Here is a 23,433-nt window from a genome sequence, read left to right on the forward strand (position 1 = left end):
AACAGTCCTACTTATGATAAACGTATGGCACACCTGAAGCCATCTTGCTTGGATTAAAGTGGTAACTCTTAAAACATTTAATTTAAAAAGGAACAAAATGAGGGGGTTCATTTTTCAATAAAAAGTATGATTAGTGCTGCAGAAAGAAAAATTAGGGCACATTTTGAGTGACTTCTCAAATCCTCTTCTATTTCATTAAAAAATTCTGACATGCAGACTGAAACATGCACTTTCAATACCAGCAGCAGTTTTCCCTGGTGAGCAGTAGCTTTACTACAGTGATCTAATGAGCAAAAAGAGTGCTAACATTCTGAATTTATGGCAAATGTGTGACACATCTGAATGCCTTCTTGATGGAATCAAAGTAAAAAACTGAAAGTATTTCCTACTGAGGAGACTGCAGTAAATGAGGAAATTAGGAAACTTCATAACAAATAAGTCTCCCAAGATGGCCACCAGAGACAAAAGAGCCCAAATGTAGCCCAAATATCACCCAGATGTAGCCCAAGTATAGCCCAATGACAGAATGTCCCAGAATGTTCTTAAAAACAACTAGAGCGCTTACTGTCTTCATTATGACAAAAGTATGGCACACCTGAAGCCATCTTGATTGGAATAAACTGGTAACACTTAAAACATTTAATTTAAAAAGGAACACAATGAGGAGGTTCATTTTGCCATAGAAATTATGATTAATGCTGAAGAAAGAAAATGAGGGCACATTTTGAGTGACTTCTCAAATCCTCTTCTATTTCATTAAAAAATTCTGACATGCAGACTGAAACATGCACTTTTAATACCAGGAGCAGACTTCCATGGTGCAGTAGTTTTACTACAGTGATCTAATGAGCAACTAGAGTGCTAACATTCAGAATTTATGGCAAATGTGTGACATATCTGAATACCTTCATGATGGAATCAAAGTAAAAAACTGAAAGCATTTCCTACTGAGGAGACTGCAGTACATGAGGAAATTAGGAAACTTCATAACAAATAAATCTCCCAAGATGGCCACCGGAGACAAAAGAGCCCAAATGTAGCCCAAAATCACCCAGATGTAGCCCAAATATAGCCCAATGACAGAAGTGTGCAAAACACTTATTATTTTGTGTTTTTGCAGTGTTATATAGTGCAGACTTGTCAGGTATTGGAGTGCTTTACATGAGCATTGGTTACATCACACAAGAACACATTCATTTTGGTTGTAGACATGGGGAGACTAAGTGATTTGACCAGAATCACAGAATGTCGAGCTGAAGCAGAAACTTCAACCTGGTTCCCCAGTTGCAAAGTCTGCAGTTCTGGAAGTAACACCACATCATCTCCCCTAAGTGCAACATTTAATCAAGTGGTCAACTGGATAAAAAAACATAAAGATAACAAATAATTTAAAAGTGCTTTGTCGCTATTTGAAAACTCAGAAAATATGTCCTTATTTTAGCCTTTTAGAGCACTAACCATAATTTTGATGCCAATAAGACCCTCTCATATATGTAATTTCTAAAGGAAATGCTCTAGGTATTACAGTTTTGATTACATCAAGATGATGTCAGGCGTTCCACACTTTTGTAATAAATATAGAATGTTAGCAATCTAGTTGTTCATTAGGATACTGTTGAGAGGCAGAGGCCAGGGGCACGGACTCTGAAAATTGAAGGCAGGTAGGAGGGTGCAAAGGCAACAATTTAACCACACTGAGCAGGCAGGAAGGGCCGTGGAAGCACAACAGACTATGGAGGGCAGTGGAAAGGGGGGCAGGGGCAACAAACCAACAATACAGGACTTGCAAGAGAGGCTGTTGGAGGCAAGATCTATTACGGGTCAAGGAAGCTAGGGGCGGTCCCCAGATCCCCGGGAGCCACCACAGAACTGAGCAGGAGAGTGAGTCAGGGACAAAAGGGGCACCTTAATTTGAGCCGGGGTGCCTAGGAACGCTTGCTCCAAAAATGAAGAAAACAGACATATGAGACATGGAATTGGAGGCAGAATACAATGGCAGTTTAATGAGAAGATGCAACTTCAAAGAAACCGCAGAATAGAGACATAAAGTACAAAATACAGAATCCAGATAATCATACAGCTGTCATGATATTCTCTGTATCTCAATTAATGTACTGACAGAGAGAGAGAGAAAACACATCTATAAATGCATCATGAGAAACAAGTTACACCAAGGAAAATGTTACCTAGGAACACTCACGTTTACTCTTAGAGCAAGCATTCCTGCAATTACAATACAAAATCTTTTAAATGCAAAAGTAAAGAGAACAATGGTTAAACATAACATGACATTTCATATAGGTAAAATAGAATAAGATACTTCAAGCAAAGCAGAGCAAGACATTTTAAGCAAAGGAAGACAAGAGCTCCCAGCTCTTGGGGAAAACCTGCACTGCCTGTTAACCTACATACAGACGGCAAGGTAGTCCGTCGATATCTGTGGGTGCTCCCTTTTTATATCATTTTGTGGGCTCCTTTGCACGCTACATCTACCTACGTATGCTACCCAAAAGCTTCGTCTGCAGATTTTACCAGACATTTCGTCATTTACCCACTTAATGCTGACAATGGACTGGGTGAAAAGGTCAGTCTCTCAGGCCAATCGCTTATCGTAAGTTCCATAGAGCAAGCAGAAAATAATGGGTATTGTACGGGAATTCAATATATTCATGTATAAAATCTCCTCAGTTCTCCTAACTTGACGCTCTGCGGTTGCCACTTCCTTAAAAGCGGGAAACCTGCCCAGGAAGCAAGTACCAGTCCAGGATGCAGCCTACTGTATGTCGACAGCTTCAGGGGGATGTTGAACTTTGATACCGAGCACGGAGCACTCGGGTAGGGTGGGGGCTACTGGTTTGGAGCAGAAGGCCTCGCAGACCTGCCTTCAGACTGCTATACACTAAAATTGCAGAGCTATGGTCAATTTAACAAAGAGGCCTACATATTGAACAGAAGGGCCTACACAGGGGTTTTATACTGGCTGAGTGGTAAGGATGTCTCAGGATAATTATATAGCAACACAGGACCCGCTGGTCAATTTAATACGGCCTACAAATGCAGCTGGCAGGGCAAGGACAAGGGTCTCATACTTCAGGTGTGGACAGAACGGGCCAGGGGCTCCCTGTGATACAAAATCTACCCTCCTTCAAGCCTGTGGCAATGTAATAGACCATTGTGGGCAGAAGGAAGAGGCAATGGTAGTACAACCATACATGCCAACAGACCCGATTCAGCCAGGAAACGTCCAATGTTTTTAAGCTCAAATGGGCTTTATTTGATCTGTCTCCTGTCTACAATATCCTCTTTTTCAATGTAACTCAAAGGGGAAAATCAATACCCCAGTTTTTTTTCAAAATCTCCCTCTTACCAAGTTCAAAATGTTCGCAAGTATGGTACATTGGATCATGGAAGGAAATGGGATAGGGACATGGACTTGGATAACAGAGGACAGGAGGGACATGGAGAGGTGCACCAAACTGACCCTGCAGGGCAGGCATCAGGGTTTGCAGCAGCACAATACACCACACAGGGCATGCAGGACGGGAGTGCAGCACAACAATCCATAGAAAGCAAGAGGGAGGGGACAGGACCATGCACATGGACAACAGAGAACAGAGGGGCAAGAGGCAATGGTAGCTAGCTGACCATAATGGACAGACAGGAGAGAAAGCTGCAGCATAACAGACCATAAAGGGCAGGAGGGACGGATCAGGGGCATTACAATGGAACAGACAAGCCAGGAGGGAGGGAGTAGGGCTGGGGGCAAGGGGGCAGGGCAGGAGCAGCAAGATAGCCATGGAGGTCAGGCAGGATGGGCACTAGAAGCAAGACACACCATGAAGAGCAACAGTGAGACTGTGATGGCATACACACAGACCATGGAGGGAAGGTGGGAGGGGGTCAGGGGCAGCTAACTGACCACACAGGGAAGGTGGGAGGGGCCATGGCAGCACAGAAGACCATGCATGGCAAGTGGGAGGGTTAGTGGCAGCACAATGGCTATGATGGGCAAGAAGGAGGGTGGAGGGGCATGCACAAAGGACGATGGAGGATAGAAGGGAGGGTCAGGACCTGTGCACAGACAAGAAAGTTCAGGGGAAGGGACCTCACAACAGACCACACGGGGCAGGCAGGAGGAGCAGCTGCAGCACAACAGACCAGGGAGGGCAGAAGGGTGTGGCAGTACAATGGACCATGTAGGACAGGAGGAAGAGGATAGGGGCATGGCATGTGGACAGGCAGGGTGGAGGTGGCAGGGACAGGTTACAGTCATCTGACAATGCTAGGCAGGTGGGAGGGGAGTGGCAGCTCAACAGAACACTCAGAGTAGATAGGAGTGGCAGGTCCATGGGACATGGTGGGCAAAAAGGATGGAGCAGGGGCATGCACAAAGACATCGGAGGGCAGGGGGAAGGAGAATAGGGGCAGCAAGCTAAGCACAGAGTTTAAGCAGGAGGTCAATGATGGGGCATAGAATTGGGCAATGGAGGGCAGGAGGAGGGGACTGGTACATCATACTGAGGGCAGTGGCAGCACATCAGACCATGCATGGCAGGAGGGAGGAGGCTAGTCCATGGATTCACACAACAGAGGATAGGGAGGAAGGGGATGGGGCAGCAAGCTAACTGTTCAGAGAAGGCGGGTATTAGGAACTTTATTGTTTTTAAAACATTGTGTCTGTGCGAACTACTTAAAATATGAACAAGTATGCAGCATAATCTCACTTTTATTCAGGAAGAAGAGGACGTTTGTGACTGTGACTCCGGGCTCACTTGGCAGAAACACCCCCTGACCCTCCACCCCCTATCGCAAAATGTAATGCCCGTGAAAAGGGTAGGTGAACACAGTGTTATATAGAACATAGTCCTGAGAGCACGATTGAAAATGAAAACTAGATATAGTGTATGGTATAAACTATGCACCAAAAAGTGTGATATAAGATGAACCGGGCGTGAAATATAATATGCAATACATTGTGCGCAATGACAGATTCATTGGAGAGCGCGAGATAGCACAGGCACTAGCGCGTGCTATGCGATATGCGCCTTGGAGTGTAATATGCACAGGGCAGTGTTGTGTAACCTAACTAGTCTCTAAAGTTGTAATATAAAATATGTGCTGGGGAGTGTAAGGTTGCATATGCACTGTGACAAAGATATGGATCCCAGATTGTAATATGTATGGCATAGCACTGTGCGTTATAACATAGGCATCGAGAAAGGCACGTTAGATGGGGCAATATAACCCGTGCGAAGACAAGTGTGGCATGACATATTCACGGGGTGGTGTTACAGTGCACATGGGCTAGAGAGTGTCATAGCATATGCATTAGCTAGTGGAATACAACACAGAGGTGTGTGGCACACGGCAGGCAATGGTGGGTGTAACACAGCATTGGGCTCTGTCAGGAGCGCGCTGTGACTCTCAAGTGATGTTCGTCCCCTTTCCAGAGAGTAAAATAAAAAGTATTACACATCCGGCAGTGGATGTGTGTTTTATTAACCATCAGGGGGGTTTCTTGCATAGTTTTGGTCGAATTTTTGTCTAATCCCCTTTGAATGGCTTGGTGTGCATGTGTATTAAATGTGCCCGTCAATAGCTACCCATGTTTGTATAAATAAACGACAAGGGTGTCTACCGGGATTAGGCACGGTAGGGCATCAGACATGTCAGAGCTTCACTAGTGGTGTAAATACATTCCACGTGGATTCATTGCATGCATAGTCGCCTTTTAATGAATATCACGCAAATCGTCATGGTGATAGGTACGTACGGTTTGTCCAGCATGTCCTAGGTGTGTCTATAAATATATATTTTTTAAAAATAATAAAAAACAGTGGCCGGCCCTGGGGATTGGGGTCAAAAAAATATAATTAGGAGACTGGCCCTGGGGGATGGGGTCATCAGGGCCAATAAATTAGAATAAGAAGGGGAACCAAACAGCCCCCCTTCTTAAAAAACTAAAATAAATAAAAGACTGGCATCGTGCCGGAGGCCATGCCCCCTCCGTGCAGCACTCTGCAAACGCGCCCCCAACAGGTATCTCCAGTATGCGCCAGGGAGCTGCGCTGCAGCCAGGTGTTCTGAGGCCAAGCCCCTTTTTACACCTCTCTGCAACGCAGCTCTGTGGCGCTTACTGGAGGTACCTAGTGGTCTAGTTTGACCCTAGGGACCCTTAGGATTCAAGGGGACTTAATCTCTCAACTTAGAACAGCCACAGGGCGCGTTTACACAGTGGTGAAGGGAGGGGACGGGGCCTGAGGTGACGTGTGCAAACACGCACTATGGCACGTTTTAAATTGGGGATATAATTTCCCTTCAATACTGAGGGCCCCTGGGGGCTAACTAGCCCACCAAGTGCTTCCAGTAAGCGCCACTGAGCTGCATTGCAGAGAGGTGGTCCAGGCCGTGCCACTTTTTACACCTCTCTGCAACGCAGCTCTGTGGCACTTACTGGAGGTACCTAGTGGGCTAGTTGGACCCTAGGGACCCTCAGGATTCAAATGAACTTAATCTCCCAACTAAAAATGGACACAGGGCGTGTTTACACAGTGGTGAAGGGAGGGGACGGGGCCTGAGTTAACGTGTGCAAAAACGCCCTGTGGCCAGTTTTAAGAGGTAGTTTTAATCCCCATGCCCTCTTATATACTAGGGGCTTACAGAGGAGGTCATGCTAATCACAGGGGGACCCCAACGCATAATGTTCCCTAGTGTATGTAGGTGTTTTCACTGTATTCTAAGTGTCTTTTAACATAGCACTGGCTCTAGGACTGGTTAGTCAGGCTCAGTTACCACCAGTATCCGTCTGAAAAAGTTGAGGGTACAGGATGATTTTGCAACAAGGCTTCTTTCTGCTCTTCTTTTTGTTCTTTCTGCACGTTATCCTTCTTCCTGCACTTATCTTCGTATTTGAGGACTTCTGTTGCTTCTTTCTGCACTTCTTTTGTTTCTTTCTGTGCATTTTTTCTTCTTTCTTCACATGTCCTATCTCTGTAGGCATAGTTAGAAATTAGCATTTAAAAAACCTTTGAAATTCACAGAAAAAACCATAGGTTTCAGGCACGTTATAGTTAGGAATTAGCATTTAAAAAACCTTTGAAATTCACAGAAAAAACCATAGGTTTCAGGGGTGTTATAGTTAGCTGGACTTTTCACTTGTACAAAACCATTGAAATTCCCCCGTTATAGTTAGTTCAGCTAACTATAACTCGGGCGCCCGCAATGCACTGCTGATGACGTCACATATTACATCACTCATGACATGGTCAGTGACATCACTCATGACATCACTGATGACATCTCAAATGACATCACTGATGACATCACTGATGACATCATCCTTGTGATAGAGTGGCAGACCTCCTCTCACCCTAATATAACCTTTGATACACACATTCAAAAATAGAGACTAAAATTTTCAAAACAATGGACATACCAATACCAGTTACAACAACCTCTTCAGTAATTCTAAGATCCACATACACATCCACTCATTCACCAACAGTCCTATACAGTCACTCATACATGTACTCACTCATCATATGTACTCATACACCTATACATCCTGTTACACAATGCCACTCATCCATAGAGTTACTCACACACATAGTCACTCATGCTAATAAAGAATCAAACATACATTTACTTGCATATACAGTTATACACACACCACCATACTTACTTCTACGGAAACTTACACATACTTAGTCTTTTAAACAATCACTTATAGAAACACTTATTCATACAGGAACTCTTTCAATCTCTCACTCTCACATATACTCACATATATACACCAATAGTCACATATACTAGTTTAAAACATATGTAGTTACTCATAAAGACACTATTGAGACAGTCATTCACTCACTAACACACCCATACACACACTCATCCACCCATACAGTCCTGCACACATGCTGTGTTCAACACATACAAACAGTGAGTCACTCATTCATGCACCTATGCACTACGTAATACCCCCCACCGAACCATGCAGACACTCAGACTGATACTCAAAAAACCAACTAATAACCTATATAGACACCCATGTAGCTACTCATCAACCCATGCAGCCACTTATACACAAAGTGAGAGACTGATACAGATATTTACATATTTAAACATTACTCACTAAGCCATGTATTCACTATGATACACTTAATCAGTCAGTTACACAATCAATTTTTCAAAAACAAATCATCCATTTAGACACTTATATACCCATTTATTCTTCCATCGACCTTGAGATATACATATATAAAACATATTTAATTTTCAGAAAAACACACATTCACTGGATGATGTCATCAGTGATGTCATCAGTGATGTCATTTCAGATGTCATCAGTGATGTCATGAGTGATGTCACTGACCATGTCATGAGTGATGTAATATGTGACGTCATCAGCAGTGCATTGCGGGCGCCCGAGTTATAGTTAGCTGAACTAACTATAACGGGGGAATTTCAATGGTTTTGTACAAGTGAAAAGTCCAGCTAACTATAACACCCCTGAAACCTATGGTTTTTTCTGTGAATATATATATATATATATATATATATATATATATATATATACACATATACACACATACACACACACACTGTCCAAAAAGCTTTATGTAATGATTAGTTTGTGCAATCGTAAAGTGTACCACCCCTACAGATCACGAGGTACACTTGGACTCTATAGATCTACAACCACTCGTACTAGTCCCCTAGAAGAAACACAAATAGTGGCTTAAACGGTATTAGTACAGGACCATCAGCCCCATAAGTGGAAATGCCAAGTGAACCGATCGTATAAACGATCACAAAATGAAAGATCAAGTCGACTTGCAAAGTTAGGAATCATCCTATCACCCAGCACTCGCTTACCCTATGGATCCATGGCGCTGATTCCGGGACTCTGTGGGGAGCCACGCGGGTAGTCTGCGTGTTACTTTTATCCGGAAATACCGAAATTGCACGTCACGCGACGTGTGTATTAGCGTCCATACGCAAGGTAGTCATGGCAACGGGATAAACTCTAGCCATAAGAAAGTACAGGGAAAAGTAAATAGAAACACGATAAAAATAATACGAACGCACCAACTCGCTTTATATAACTATGGCGCTCGTATTGAAACATTAAAAGGAATCATTGGTAATGTGTGTTTATTACGTTAACATGTCTTGCCCGTACGTAAGCTGCCATATGTTTAGCGTTGTGAGAACCCAGCATGTGAAAGTCATTGAAAAAACGGAATAAACACATCCTCTCATCGTCTTTCCTTCTTCAGTATCCATACATGTGTAAAGTCAGGCAAACAAAATATGGACTTAGGTCGTCATGTCATATTTCAAAATTGTATCAAATTGTGCACCATGAAAAGAATTATGATTTCCTAATGTACAAGTTATGTATAAGCATACCAGTAAACTACAAGGAATGACAAAAAATGTCAATAATGCTTGGTCAAAGATGTTTACATCTGATTCCTATTTAATAAGAATCCTAATTCTCTAAAAATATATGTTATAGGCATTAGTTAGGCATAAGTTTACAATAATGTAACATGGTCACATGACATCTTAGTGGGGAGTCAGTGCACACCAGGGTATATCATCATTAAGACCGTTCACATGAGTGCCCAATCTGAAAACCCAACGTTGTTCTCTATGGAACAAAACTGTCTCTAGGGGTCCCATGTTCCTGTGGTAATGGGGTTTGTCCAGGACCACCCATTTTAGATCTAGTTCGGTGCGGCCGACATCCAAAAAATGCCTAGTTAATTTGGTATTGGATTTCTTGCGCTTGATAGAGCTTTTATGTTCGATCAACCTGGTTTTAACCTTGCGAGTGGTCATACCTACATAGTACAATTTACAAGGACACTGTATAAGGTAGATAACTGCTTCTGAGTTACAGTTCATATGATTTGTTGAAACCCAGGGAGTTTTTAATCCTAAATCCAATTGTAATGTGCGTGTCAGGTGGCATACCACACAGGAGCCACATGGAAAGTGGCCTTGGACTGGTGTGCCTGTGTTGATCGTCCGCAACTGGCTGGGGTCACAAATCACTCTCGGCCGAGAGTGCACTAAAATGTTGCCAAGATTCCTACTTCGTCTGAATGCAAAGAGGGGTTTCTCACATGATTTTTTGCCCTTATTCAGAATATTACAATTGGAATGGATTGCTTTCTTTAATGCTGTACTGAGATGGCTAAAAGTACTGACACAAACTAAGCGATTGGAAGGAGGTTTGACATATGTTTCCAGCAAAGCCTCTCTATTGTTCATCGCTCTCTTATTCGCCTTCTGTATCAATCGTGTGGGATAATGGCGTTTATGAAGATGTACACTAAGGTTGGTAGCATGTTTGTGGTACATAGAAAGTTCAGTGCAATTTCTTCTCAACCATAAAAATTGTCCAATAGGAAGATTATCACGGAGCGCCCGTGGATGGAAGCTTTTATAGTTGAGCAGTGCATTACATGCCATCGGTTTTTGATACAGTTCTGTACAAATTTTACCATCACGTGGGTATAGTCTCAAGTCAAGGAAGGGCAGTGTCTCATTACTAGCCTCACATGTAAAAATAAGGTGAATATTGAGAGAGTTAAGCCAATTTGAAAAGTCTGATAACGAATTTAGATCACCTTCCCAGATAACTAAAATGTCATCAATGTAACGCTTCCACAGCAATAACTTGCTGTGGAAGGGATTTTGCACTGGATATATATGTAACCTCAAACCAGTGCATGAACAAATTGGCCATACTAGGGGCACAGGTGCTGCCAATAGGAGTGCCTATAACTTGCCAGTATAGTGGGTCTTCAAAGGAAAAAAAGTTCTCTCATGGCAAGATTGGCGCACCTCATAACAAAGGCCGTAGGAGTTTGATCACTGCGAGGGTTGTCTTCCAATAAATCCCTGATTGTCTGGAGGGTATCTTTTTGTGGAATGTTTGTGTACAGGGCCTCAACATCTAATGAGTGCATGAGATGCATCGCTGGATCAAATTCAATAGTGGTCAAAAAGGATAGGACATGTTTAGTGTCTTGCATATATGATGGCATCTGGGCCACCAATGGTCGTAGAAACCAGTCACCGAATTGTGACAATGGTTCTAGTAAAGAACCAATGCCAGACACTATGGGTCTACCGGGAGGCGGCCTCTGGCTCTTGTGTATCTTCGGCAAGATGTAGAATGTCGGAATCTTCGGATGTTTAGGAGTTAGAAATTCTGCCTCATTCTTAGTAATCCATCTTGCTTCAAAACCTCCCTTGACTAGAGTGCGAATGGTAGTCTGTAGTCTACTTGTGGGATCACGCGTGATGGGCTTGTAATATTTGGTGTTTTGTAGCGGTCTTAAACACTGTACGGTAGGCTGTCGCATCCTTCACTACAGTCGCACCACCTTTATCTGCTTGCTTGATAATGATTGAAGTGTCAGAACCGTTCTTCTGCTTTACTCATATTGAAAAAGGGTTTAATAGCTTTGTTGCCCCTAAGTAGATAGTTTTAAATCACACTATTTCACTTTTTGTTTTATCACATTGCACTCTGCCCCTCCTTACCATTTCGAGTTGGTAGAACCAACACATGCTTTGCACTCCTGCTCCTTCCCCCTTGGGTTAAGTCATAGCCCACACGGGGCAACCTGCGGTGCCCGTGTGTTGGAGGAACCCAATGATGAAGCATGTCACCCCCGGGTGAGTGAGGGTTTTCGTCCATAACTGGGTTATGCCCAATAACATGGTTAGATTATGGGGTTTTTTTTATAGGTGAGGTACACAGTGGCTTGAGGTTTGTCATGGTATGTGTGGATACCTATTCAAAGTGGTTGCGTGTGAAATTCATGGGTGATATTACCACAAGTGTCACTAACCGGGCCTTGAGAAAAGTGTTCCTTGAGGAAGGAGTTGCCTCCGTTCTGGTGTCTGACAATGGTATGCAACTTACTTCCCAGGTCATGGAAGAATTTATATGTAAAAATGGTATCAAACACGAGTGCACCTCGCTGTGCAATCCCCAAGGGAATGGCATACTGGAACGGGCAAATAGGTTGGTTAAGGGAGCCGTTCAGGCGGGGGGGCGTGGCCAACTGCCGGGCATAGAGGACGTGAGCTGAAAGAGCTTCGTTCCATACCCTGACACTTTGCACAATATCCTGTACTTGCCTGGACCTACGGGAGCGAGTCACACATTCCCATGCGGTGGAACGCTTCTGGAGCCACCGGCTGCAATTGGGGCTTCATAGCTTCGGAGAATCCTGCACTTTTCCACGATGATCCTGAACGGCGCGGGAGCTGTGGCGTGACGGAGGGCGGAGCCGCGTCTGGTGCAAGGGGTTCCTGCTGGAGCTTGTGGCTCCCACTGTGTCTGCAGCGGACGAGAACGGTCTCGGTGGGTGAAGAGAAGGCGCCGTTACTGGCCGGTATTAACGAGGAAAGCGCCCATGGCGGAGGGCTCACTGCCCAATTTACTGCGCCATAGAGTCTGCCATGAAGACAAGATGGCGGACGCAGGCGGCTGCGGGCTCGGCCTGCGCATGTAATGGCGGACACACGATGTACTGCGGTGAGTGCCCGTGCGCTTGATGTGATCACTAGCGCTGTGTAGTGTGGTGCTATGCATGACCCTCCCTATCAGGGACACACCCTGGATGAAAGTATCACAAGACTGAAGAGGAGGCTTGACGGGGGAGTTTATACAGGAACACCAATGCTCCTGGGCCAAACGCTGCTGCAATTCCTACTGTGTGCGGGGCGAGACTGACTGCATAGGAACCCATCGAGGTGAACTGTGCTCGCTGCCCCAGTATAGGTGCATGAGTTAGAAGGCTACCGCTGGGACCAGGGACCTGCATTGATACCGTGGCCACCGCTGCACATGGATGACCCCTGCCTCCATACTCCATGGACGAACGCGCTGGCGGCGGTGGCGGTCCCTACCCGTTTACTATCCTGGCTGTGGAGCGTACCCAGGAGCAGGCTGGGGGTGCGCTTGCATTGCCACCGATGTGTCTGGCCCATTGACCACCATCTGCGGAGGGCCGGCGCTGTTGACAGTGTACGCTAAGAGAACATGCCCAGTGCATTGCGGGGAGTTGTGGCCCGTGGCGCGCCACTGCGGTCATCGCTTGGTTGAGCCTTTGAACTCAACGTATCTGTGGTACTATAGCTGTGAGGTGCAGTGCCCTGGTGGCACCATAAGTGAATATCCTGGAGCAGAGACGTTCGTGCAGACGCCGCGGCACAATGGGACGTACTAAAAACAAACAAGCAGACGCGGCCACCAATGAAGATTCAGTTTGCATTTGGCAGTGGCCCCTCCAATGCTTCGAATAGCGATGTGATACCTCCCACGGGAACGAACCCCCACGCTGCTAAGCTGGATTTAATTTTAAAAGAGATGCGCGACTCACGAACAGCGCTTGAGACGCAAATGGGGACAATGTCCACCAATCTGGGTTTACTGCAGGCGGACCACAAAAAGCTTGCCGACAAAGTCAAATCGAATAAACTAGCTCTGGACGATCTTATACCTCAGCAGACTATGCATACCTCCCAGCTAGAACAATTCCAGCGCCAACTGAAGGGCTTGCAGGATAGAGTGGACGACGCGGAAGGGAGGTCCCGCGCAACAATATCCGCATCTTCAGAATACCGGAGCGCTGCGAGGGATCCAACCCCACCCAATTTGTAGAGGACTGGTTGAGAGATCATGTGGCAAAGGAGGGCCTAACGGCCCTATATAGTGTGGAACGCCTAGACCACCTCAGCCGGACGCACCTCCCCGCCCACTAATAGCACACATACTGCACTACAAAGACCGTGACATGATCCTGCGGGCCGCCAGAGAGAATGCTCCAATACATTTTGAGAATAGAACAATTTCCCTCTACCCGGATTTTACCCCGGCGGTTCAGAAACCTAGAGCCACTTTAAGAAGTAAAGAGGAACCTGCGAGCGCGCAACTTGAAATATGCACTGCTTTTCCCAGCTCGACTAAAAGTTGTTTACGGTCAAAAATCCATCTTCTTTGACAGCTCGGAGGAAGTGGCGGACTGGCTCGATAACTTTCACACCGGAGACCTCACAGACCTCTCTTCCGTCGGGACAACTACATCGAACCTCTCAGATGCAGACTACTGGAATTCGCCAGCCTGGAAATGGCAGTGGTGTGATAACTACAGACGCTGGCCCAACAGCGGAACAGATCACGTCCAGCCAGAAAGATGCACTTCTAACAGCAGTGGCACTGGCCACTCACGATGCTCAAACTGCAGCGGCTTCAGTGCACTCGTCGGATGCGGCCACGGTGCGCTCCTACTCCGAGACTAGTCTAACACTGTTCCCCCTCGATCACTGCGCAAATTGCAAGAGACTGCTAGTGTTATTTTCCGGGATGATCGGGAGTGGTAACGTATAAGCTGCTATGCAATGTACTTTACTGATGGTGACTGCTTTAGTAGGTCTAGAGTAACTAAGCTGTATAGGGGAATGTATCAATGTAACAAGTTCATTTTTCTGATGGGCAATGTGATGGTTGTATGGACTATAGCAGTTAATGCCTTCACCCCCCAGGTGATTGCGTGATGGCATTTATTGTTTGGAGTCCATGTTGGACTTTCAGTTCAAGTTTGGTCCTCTGCTGTTTTATGGGGGAACCTAGTATTGGGGAGTTTATACGTTAACACATGCTCGGCCCGTATGCAACTAATATTTGCAGGGCTTAGATTTCCACATGTCACATGGCAACCACGTTACCTGCATCAAGAAGGCATCACATAATAAATACACCTACTTCACCTGGAACGTGAGGGGCATGGGTTCGATCCATGAGGCACCGTGTCCTAGCACAACTAAATAGAAGGAAGGTTGCTATAGCTTTCCTGCAGGAAACTCACCTTAATGCTGAGGAGGCAGCCAAGTCACAGAAAAAATGGAGGGAACAACTGTTCGCCACGACATACTCCGCTTTTACCAGGGGGGCGGCGATATGGGTGCGAAATAATGTCCCTTTCAAGTTACTAGAGCAAAAGATGGACCTTAACGGCAGGTATGTGCTGCTCCATGGTTTATTGGATGGGGCTCATGTGGTTATGGGATGCGTATATGCTCCAAACACTGATCAAGATAGGTATCTAGCTGCACTAGGTGTAGCCTTGGTGGACTGGGCTGACTATCCCTGGGTGTTAGGGGGCGACTTTAACGCTGTACTGGACATTGAGCTAGACAGGTCTCACCCCGCCCCCCTTACAAGCAACAGAAAGCAAAAGACAAGCTGAGGCACTCAGAAGGTGGGCAGAGGGTTGGGAACTGCGCGACGCCTGGCGAGCAACAAATCCAGAGCATAGGGAATATTCCTTTTACTCACCACCACACAGACTGCATACTCGGATAGATAGGTTTCTGTGTTCTGGGACCCTGTTGGGTTCCATTACTGCCGTGCTCCACACAGGCAAGACCTTGTCGGATCATACCCCATTGAAGGGTTAATTCCACCGGGTTAAGATCCCTACTCCGATACCGACCTGGAAACAGCAACCTATGATGCTGGAAGATACGGTCTTCTGTCATACCCTCTCTGAGGTGATTGCCCATTATTTCTCGCAGAACGTGGGGTCTGCTAGTACTCGCCAGCTGGAATGGGACGCCTTTAAAACGGTTATAAGGGGAGTGGCCATTAGCACGAAGACAGGAGTTCGGCTTGCTCTAATAGAGCGGCTCACTGAACTTGAGGGTAAGTTGGCTACATTGGAAGGGGAAGCGTCGGGAACAAATGAGCAATTGACGCAGCTAAGGGAGGCCAACATACAATACGCTGAGCTCCTTGAGGAGCTGCGCGTTGTGGATCACCGACTATATACACAGAAACAGCATACACAGGCCGACAGGTCACGACCACTACTGGCACGACTGGTTAGGAATTCTCCCTTGCCCTCACCTATATTGGAAATTCGAAATAGTGAGGGTGATGTAGTTAACACGCAACTAGATATCAACACCGCATTTAGGGATTACTACGAGCACCTATATGGACCACCAACTGGACATACTAACACAGATTTTGAGCCCTTCTTTGACGGGTTATGCTTACCAAAGCTCACGCAACAGCAGAGTGACGAACTAACACGACCTATAACAAGAGTGGAAATCAGACAGGCGATCAAAGCTCTACCACGTAATAAGACCCCCGGGAATGATGGCCTGCCGGTTGAATTTTGTGCGGTATACGCAGACTTGCTGATACCTCATCTACAGTGCATTTATCACGAGTCGTTGGGAGCAGATGGGCTCCCTGCTACTACACTGCAAGCATTAGTGGTTTCCTTACTGAAGCCTGGGAGGGACGGATTGAACCTTTCGAGTTATAGACCTTTATCACTCCTTAACTCGGACTATAAAATCTTGAGTAAATTGTTGGCTAACCGTCTGTCAGTTTATCCCCAAACTAATACACACTGACCAATGTGGGTTTGTGCCCGGTAGGAACACCGCACTTAACATCAGACGCCTACACCAAATTATGTAGGGCACGCTTAACACGGGAACTAAGGAGGGTTGCGTATCGCTTGATTTACGGCAGGCGTTTGACTCGTTGCACTGGGACTATATGTTCCATGCCCTCTCATGATTTGGTATAGCAGACAAATATATTGCGTGGGTGCGATTATTATGCACGAACCCCACTGCACGGGCGCGCACGGAACAGCATATCTCGCGGCAATATACTGTGGCTCGGGGTACCCGACAGGGATGCCCATTGTCACCGTTGTGGTTTATCCTAGTGCTGGAACCCCTTCTGCATAGACTCTGTTCTTTCTCAAGCTGTAAGGAGATAACACGAGGTCATACATCACACGTTGTCTCCGCTTTTGCGGATGACCTCATTCTCTATATCAAAGACATGGATATGGACCTTCGTCCAATGCCCTCCACCTTTGTGTCATTCCAGGAACTTTCTGGCCTGGCTATCAATGCTACCAAGTCTTATGCCTATTTCTTTGATGGTCCTGCATGGAGCGGTCAGTTTACGTTTGGCCCCTGGACCTTTCATATAGCGCCAGATACCTTTCGATATCTCGGAATACAGGTCTGTTGCGACGCCACGGATCTCCTGGATGGCAATTTAACGCACGCAATTACTGCTCTTAAATCTCGCTTCCCCTCTCAGTGGCGGACCGGGTAGCCATAACTAAAATGGTGCTGTTGCCGAGGCTGATTTATTATTTCACCAACTTGCCTATACTTGTACCCACGAGGATTTTTAAAATCATTGAACTCTTTACTGATAGAGCTAGTCTGGGGAACAGGATGCAGACGTATCAGCCTGGCGAAGCTACAATTGAGCACGAAACGGGGAGGCTGGGAGTACCGGACTTGTGCGCGTATTGCTACGCTAGCCAGCTGCAATGGCTGGCATACTGGCTTGCAGGACGTAATTTGCAGGAATTGGACATGTCACAGCGAGCTAGGGATAGGGGGGTCATCCACAGGCTCTTGCTACCCAAGACCTTGCTACCGGCATCGACACCTCACTTACTACGGATAGCCGTTACATACTTGTAGAACGCAGTGAGGTACACTGGACGGACACCGCCATATGCTCCCACCATCCCACTGCTGGGTGTCCCCACACGAACGGGACTGGTCACTAGCCGTGCTTTACAGGAGTGGGCTGACGCGGGCATTACCACAATGGGAGTTCTTTTCGGAGGGTATATTAATGATGCATGAAACGTTTGTACGCGAGCATAGTGCCCCCGATACACTGTTCCTACTGCATGCACATATATCCAGATATAATCGCACTACATGGTCACCAGGGGGTACCGAACCTGCCACAAACACGCTACTTACCATGCAATACCTAATGGGACATGGGGCACGCCTGACGAAATGGTTGACTTACGGAATTCGTACTGAAACAGCGCTCACTGCGATCACTACGTGACAAATGGGAAGGGGACGTAGCCGTGAATTTACGGACAAGGAATGGGACACCATACTGGGCTACCCTAAGAAGGTGTCTCGTAACCCTAAATCTAAATTTATCCAATTGATGTTACTCCACAGAGCCTATCTGACACCGCGTAGACTATGCGCTATGTTTCCAGGCGCAAGTGATATATGCCCGCGCTGCTACGCACCTAACGCGGGGCTGATACACATGGTAAGGGACTGTCCGCGACTGGGACACTACTGGACGAATGTATGCAAGATAATGACGGATATTGCTCCAGTGCGTAATAACGACACATTGGAATATTGTATACTGGGACTAGGGCCCCGTGGGAAGAAGGGTAATCCTGTTTATAGGTTTGCTAATCTTGCGCTCCTACTAGCCAAAAGGACCATTACCACACGGTGTAAGGCCGCTAGGGCTCCATCTCTACAGGATTGGCTTACGGAAATGGTCAGGTGGAGAAAGGCGGAAGGGGCTGAATTAAAACGAGAAGAGTATAGAGGCCTACGAAAAACACCGATATCGATGAGTTGGAAAGCAATGATGGAGGAATATGCAGCGATAGATATATTATCCTAGGGGGGATGCTATCATCTGCTGGGGCCGGGGACCACAGCTGAAGATCGCGCAGGCTTCTTGCAGTGCCAGGGTGATCTATTCTACACTATAGCAGGCATGCAGGATACACATAGGGCTGACTGTGGAATAGGGACACACACAGGATCGGGAATTGGGCATGTGATTGGGCTACTATTGGAAATTGTTGGCCGAGCGTGCGGGAAGGGGGAGGGGTGGGTAAGTTTTGTTGGGGTGATATAGTTGTAAGAGGAAATGACACATTTGAGCAATCAAGATATGATATACTGGACCTTTCTGATGTAGGCAAGTGCGTTGTAAATTAGTGAAATGTGTTGCTATCAGGAACTCATTCCACAAATTCAAGACTTCTACGCAATGTCGTCTCAGGTCTCTCCTAGACCCTCTGCAATACAACTGTGTACTCTTCTGACTTTGTTGTAACCATATGAATCTATGCCATGCACAAGTACGTTCATATCTCGCATTACAATGTTAGGATAATTGCTGAGTAAAGTCAATAAAAACACCAAAAAAAAAGAGGGAGTCGTTCAGGCATGTGTGTCTAATCAAGATGTCGAGGAAGCAGTTTATGATATGGTGTGGGCATACTGCACCACAGAACAAGACACTTTTGGTAAATCTCCGTTTGAAGTGATGAGCGGAAGGTTTCCTGGCAATAGATTCGTACCAGCCTGGGTGAAAGATTGTGTCTTGGGTAAAGATGTAGTTGTTGAGGAGGTTTTAAGCGAGGGAAGGATTGAAGTGGGTGATAATTAAGGCAGGTGAAGTAATTAGAGGGCTGACCAGATTTAGGGGTCCTTTCAAGGTTAAGCAGGCCTTTTATTGTCACGTGGTCTTGGAGAATGAAGAGCACTGGAACAAACGCAGAGTTGCCTTATATCAGAAGGGCGATGTTTGCTCAAGAAAAAATTATGAAGCTGTAGATGGTTTATGTTCATGAGGGATGGAGACTTCGGATGTAGTGATGGTCCTTCGTTCAGTCACGAACATGGGGGAGAAGTGGTTTCTCAGGGAGTTACTACAGACTCTGTGGTTCTCGAGAGGAAAAGGATAGAAGGCATTGGGTGTGGTGAAAGAAAAACTAGAGAGCGTGAAACTCTCAAGAACTTGAAAGATTATGTTTGTTGATACATTGTGTTTGGTCTTGAATTGTTCACACATTCTTTCGTTTTTTTTCTCTTCTTATCTCCTTTGGAGCCTTGTGTGGGACCTTATTTGTTCAGTGTTGTCCTATTTTTTTCCCCCATGTCCTTTAAGTGCACTTGTTTCATTAACAATAGTTTTCTAACATATTGGAAGAAAAGCAGATGGGTTATAATTTGCTTAGGCTTGTTGTTTTGTTCCATGTGGAATCTCACTGCTGTGCGATTCCACTGGATGTGTTTTGTACTGGTCAGTTGACTACTGGCCAGGAGGGAACCGGTCTGTTGCCAGATGGCGCTTGAATAAAGCTTCTTACCTCCTCTTATCCTGCTGTCTGGTGAGTGATTTTACAACACCCTGCAGCCCCTCACAGCACCAGCACAGCCCTATCCCCACAGACCCTTGCAGCACCGTTCCCGCAGACCCTCGCAACACCATGCCTGCACACCCTTGCAGCCCCATCCCAGCAGACCCTCGCAGCCCCATCCCAGCAGACCCTCGCAGCCCCATCCCAGCAGACCCTCGCAGCCCCATCCCAGCAGACCCTCGCAGCCCCATCCTAGCAGACTCTCGCAGCCCCATCCTAGCAGACTCTCGCAGCCCCAATCCTTGCAGACTCTCGCAGCCCCATCCCCGCAGACCCTCGCAGCCCCATCCCCCGCAGACCCTCGCAGCCCCATCCCCCGCAGACCCTCGCAGCCCCATCCCCCGCAGACCCTCGCAGCCCCATCCCCCGCAGACCCTCGCAGCCCCATCCCCGCAGACCCTCGCAGCCCCATCCCCGCAGCCCCATCCCCGCAGCCCCTCGCAGCCCCATCCCCGCAGCCCCTCGCAGCCCCATCCCCGCAGACCCTCGCAGCCCCATCCCCGCATTTGCAGCCCTTTCTGTTAGGATTTACGAACAGAATATTGACTCATTAATATTAATAGGCACAGGATTCTCTGAATGCTAGCCGATTAGCATTTATGGCTGTGAAGAATAGTACATCAGTCACAAAACAAAGATATTGGCGGGTCACACACCAGTTAGTTTGAAAAAACAGCAGCTGATGTGCGGCAAGAGAATGGTACCTCAAAGCCCTAGCTACAAAGCACAGGATGGCTGTAAGCACTCATACTATTACTAAGCATCGTTACATCTAGATGTGTGGGTAGGTCTGTGTATATGTATTTTAGTTATATGTATTTATTTTTATATATTAATTTCCCCCTTTTTACTATATTTTGCATTATATGTATGTATTTGTCATACTACATAATACAATGTCTTATTTACATGACATATGTGGAAGAGTGGTATTTGCTGCTTTTTGCCTCTTTGTATAAAAAACATCTCAAACTATCTAATTATAAAAAGTGTGTGTGTATATTTTATATATATTAAGTGTTGTGTATATAAGTTAATTTCAGTTATTGCTTTAAAAAAAATCTTTGCATACTTCACCACAATATACATGTGCATATCAGATCATGCAAATATTGCTGCTTCTATGTACTTATGGGTCTACTTGACTAAGTGTCACATGTATATATGCATGTGTAAGTTAGGTCCAATTTCGGATTACAAATACTCCCTTCAACCTTTGTGCCATCCCTCTCTTACTCATCCCAAACCTTTTATGACTAATATGAACTCCCAAACATCCTTTTTAAATATCCCCCTCCTGTCTGGGGAATTCGCCCCACTAACAGGCATACATGTCCACTGCTCCTAATAACATCTTACTAATTCCCCTTTCTGAGCCGTTCCCATCATCCTGTCCCTACTTCAAAACACTACTAAACACAAAGGAACTCAAGAGCACAAACTCAACACAATATTTTATTTTGCAGAGCTTTATATAGCGCGAACTTGACCCGAATCAGGTATCAGAGCGCTTTACTTAGCACCAGTTGCGTTACATGAGGACACGTTCATTTTTGTTAGGCACAGGGAGATTAAGTGATTTGCTCAGCTGGACTCCAGTAGCGTAGTGAGCATGGGACCCACGTCTGGGCATACCCTTCCCACATAAGGCAAACAGCAAAACACACAAGATGATGGATAGAATGTTGCACATTGGCAAAACATTCACCCCCAGTCTTATTGCATTTGTCACCCCGAGTGGGACGGGTATGCCCAGACGTGGGTCCCGTGCTCTTCATGCCACTGGAATCAAGCTATCCTGGCTGAAGAGTGGTGAAACCCCGAAACCGGTCCTAGGATGCTTGTTTCCAGTCCAGGGAGGACCTGGCCTGGCAGTTGGGGCTGGACTGTTCCCATGGGGCACAGGGTCAAGACTGAATTGCATATGGCTGGGTCCAAACTGGAATGGCATGGTGAGCAAAAAAACGATGGATTTAGGCCCAGATCTCTCTACTGGGGTGAATGTATGACATTGTTTTGCATTCTGTCCATCAACAGTTCTTTTTGCAAACTCTGGCAGGATTCACTAAACCTTTCCGTATGGGATTAGCTACAAATGTGTCTCTTTTTTTATCTTGTATCTGCATAGTAAAAATATAGATTTCTTTGCATCAAACGTAATTTTACATATTTCAGAGCATACAACGGTCTAGGAGAATTTTTCATCTCCAATAAGACTTTGCAGGACTGCACTGGACAAGCTCAAGAAACATTGGCTCATTGAAAACCCAGACTTTGCTGGCCCCCGCTTCCCCCAAATCTCCTTTTGCCCCATCAACAAACTTCACACTGTGTGAGATAGTCTAGTCTCTGTATCAATGCCAGAATCTTCTGAACAGTTTAGAACCTTTTACCGTCAGGGATAAACCTGCTTCCTCCGGCTGAGATCAGGACATCGAATTGGAACTGGGCGAGATAGGAGCTGGTGGGCTGAAAGGAGGCGGTCCAGCCTTTTCCTTGACAAAGGGAACAATAAAGTATTAGCAGTAAGTCAGGCCCACCCACATCCAACATCACTGAATTACAACCGCAGTATACTTTACAACAGGCCACCTCTCGTCCAACTGGGGTGAACACAACTGTGGGGACGCAGATGACTCTTGACAGAGTCTCACTTGTCAGGCTTCAGACCAAACTGGGTAAATATTGTGGAAGTGGCCGCCTAAATGAGATAGGTCTGCAAACTGCAGCAAAAACTGAGCACCTGGATCCTTCACGTCTGATTGAACATACTCAAAATATAAATAATACAACTCTTATATCCACTACTCTCTTAGGTGGCTCTTCTACCTGGGTCTACCATCACCCCCTTCAGTATCTCCGTCTTCAGCCTTCTGGGCCTCTACCATTCTTAATGCCAACCGAATTGTTATTGGCAACTTCCTCAAGCTATCTACGGTACGTTCAATCTCCTTTGCACCCATGCTCACTCCTTCGTGTAGCCTCTTTTGGACATACTAGTTCTCAGCCATACCTGCTGATTGTGTTGCTTACACCCTCTATCCTCAAGTTAACCTGTACCCATAGCAATGAGGTCAACAACCCCATACCTTCTTTTACCCAATAACTATGCCTGAAAACCTTCATTTGCCCAACCCTATCTTGCGAATCTAAAAAATCTCTACTACCCATTAATAAATGGCTAAAGTCCTGCCCCTTTGATGTCAACAGCGGTTAGTGATTGGTGTAGATAGCTTCCTTCCACTAGTCATCTTCGGAAGAGGTATTGAACATTGAGAGTCCAATCCAAGGCACTCTAGAGCTGGCAGTGCTAGCACCCTCCCTCCGTCAAGGCCCTTTCCTGCCCTCCAACCCACTTATCCAT

General features: G+C 46.0%; 1 protein-coding gene across 1 annotated transcript in view; it reads right to left on the reverse strand.

The window, feature by feature from the left end:
• Window positions 1-23,433, reverse strand: part of LOC146871500 (F-actin-monooxygenase MICAL1-like) — a 147,273-nt gene that overhangs the window by 80,337 nt on the left and 43,503 nt on the right. The window contains exon 4 of the mRNA XM_085647101.1: window positions 22,463-22,564. Within this exon, the coding sequence (XP_085503227.1) occupies window positions 22,463-22,564 (102 nt within the window). The remainder of the gene's footprint in view (window positions 1-22,462; window positions 22,565-23,433) is intronic.

The sequence above is a fragment of the Triturus cristatus genome, chromosome 1_1, assembly GCF_964204655.1.
Source record: "Triturus cristatus chromosome 1_1, aTriCri1.1, whole genome shotgun sequence".
NCBI classification, from domain to species: domain Eukaryota; kingdom Metazoa; phylum Chordata; class Amphibia; order Caudata; family Salamandridae; genus Triturus; species Triturus cristatus.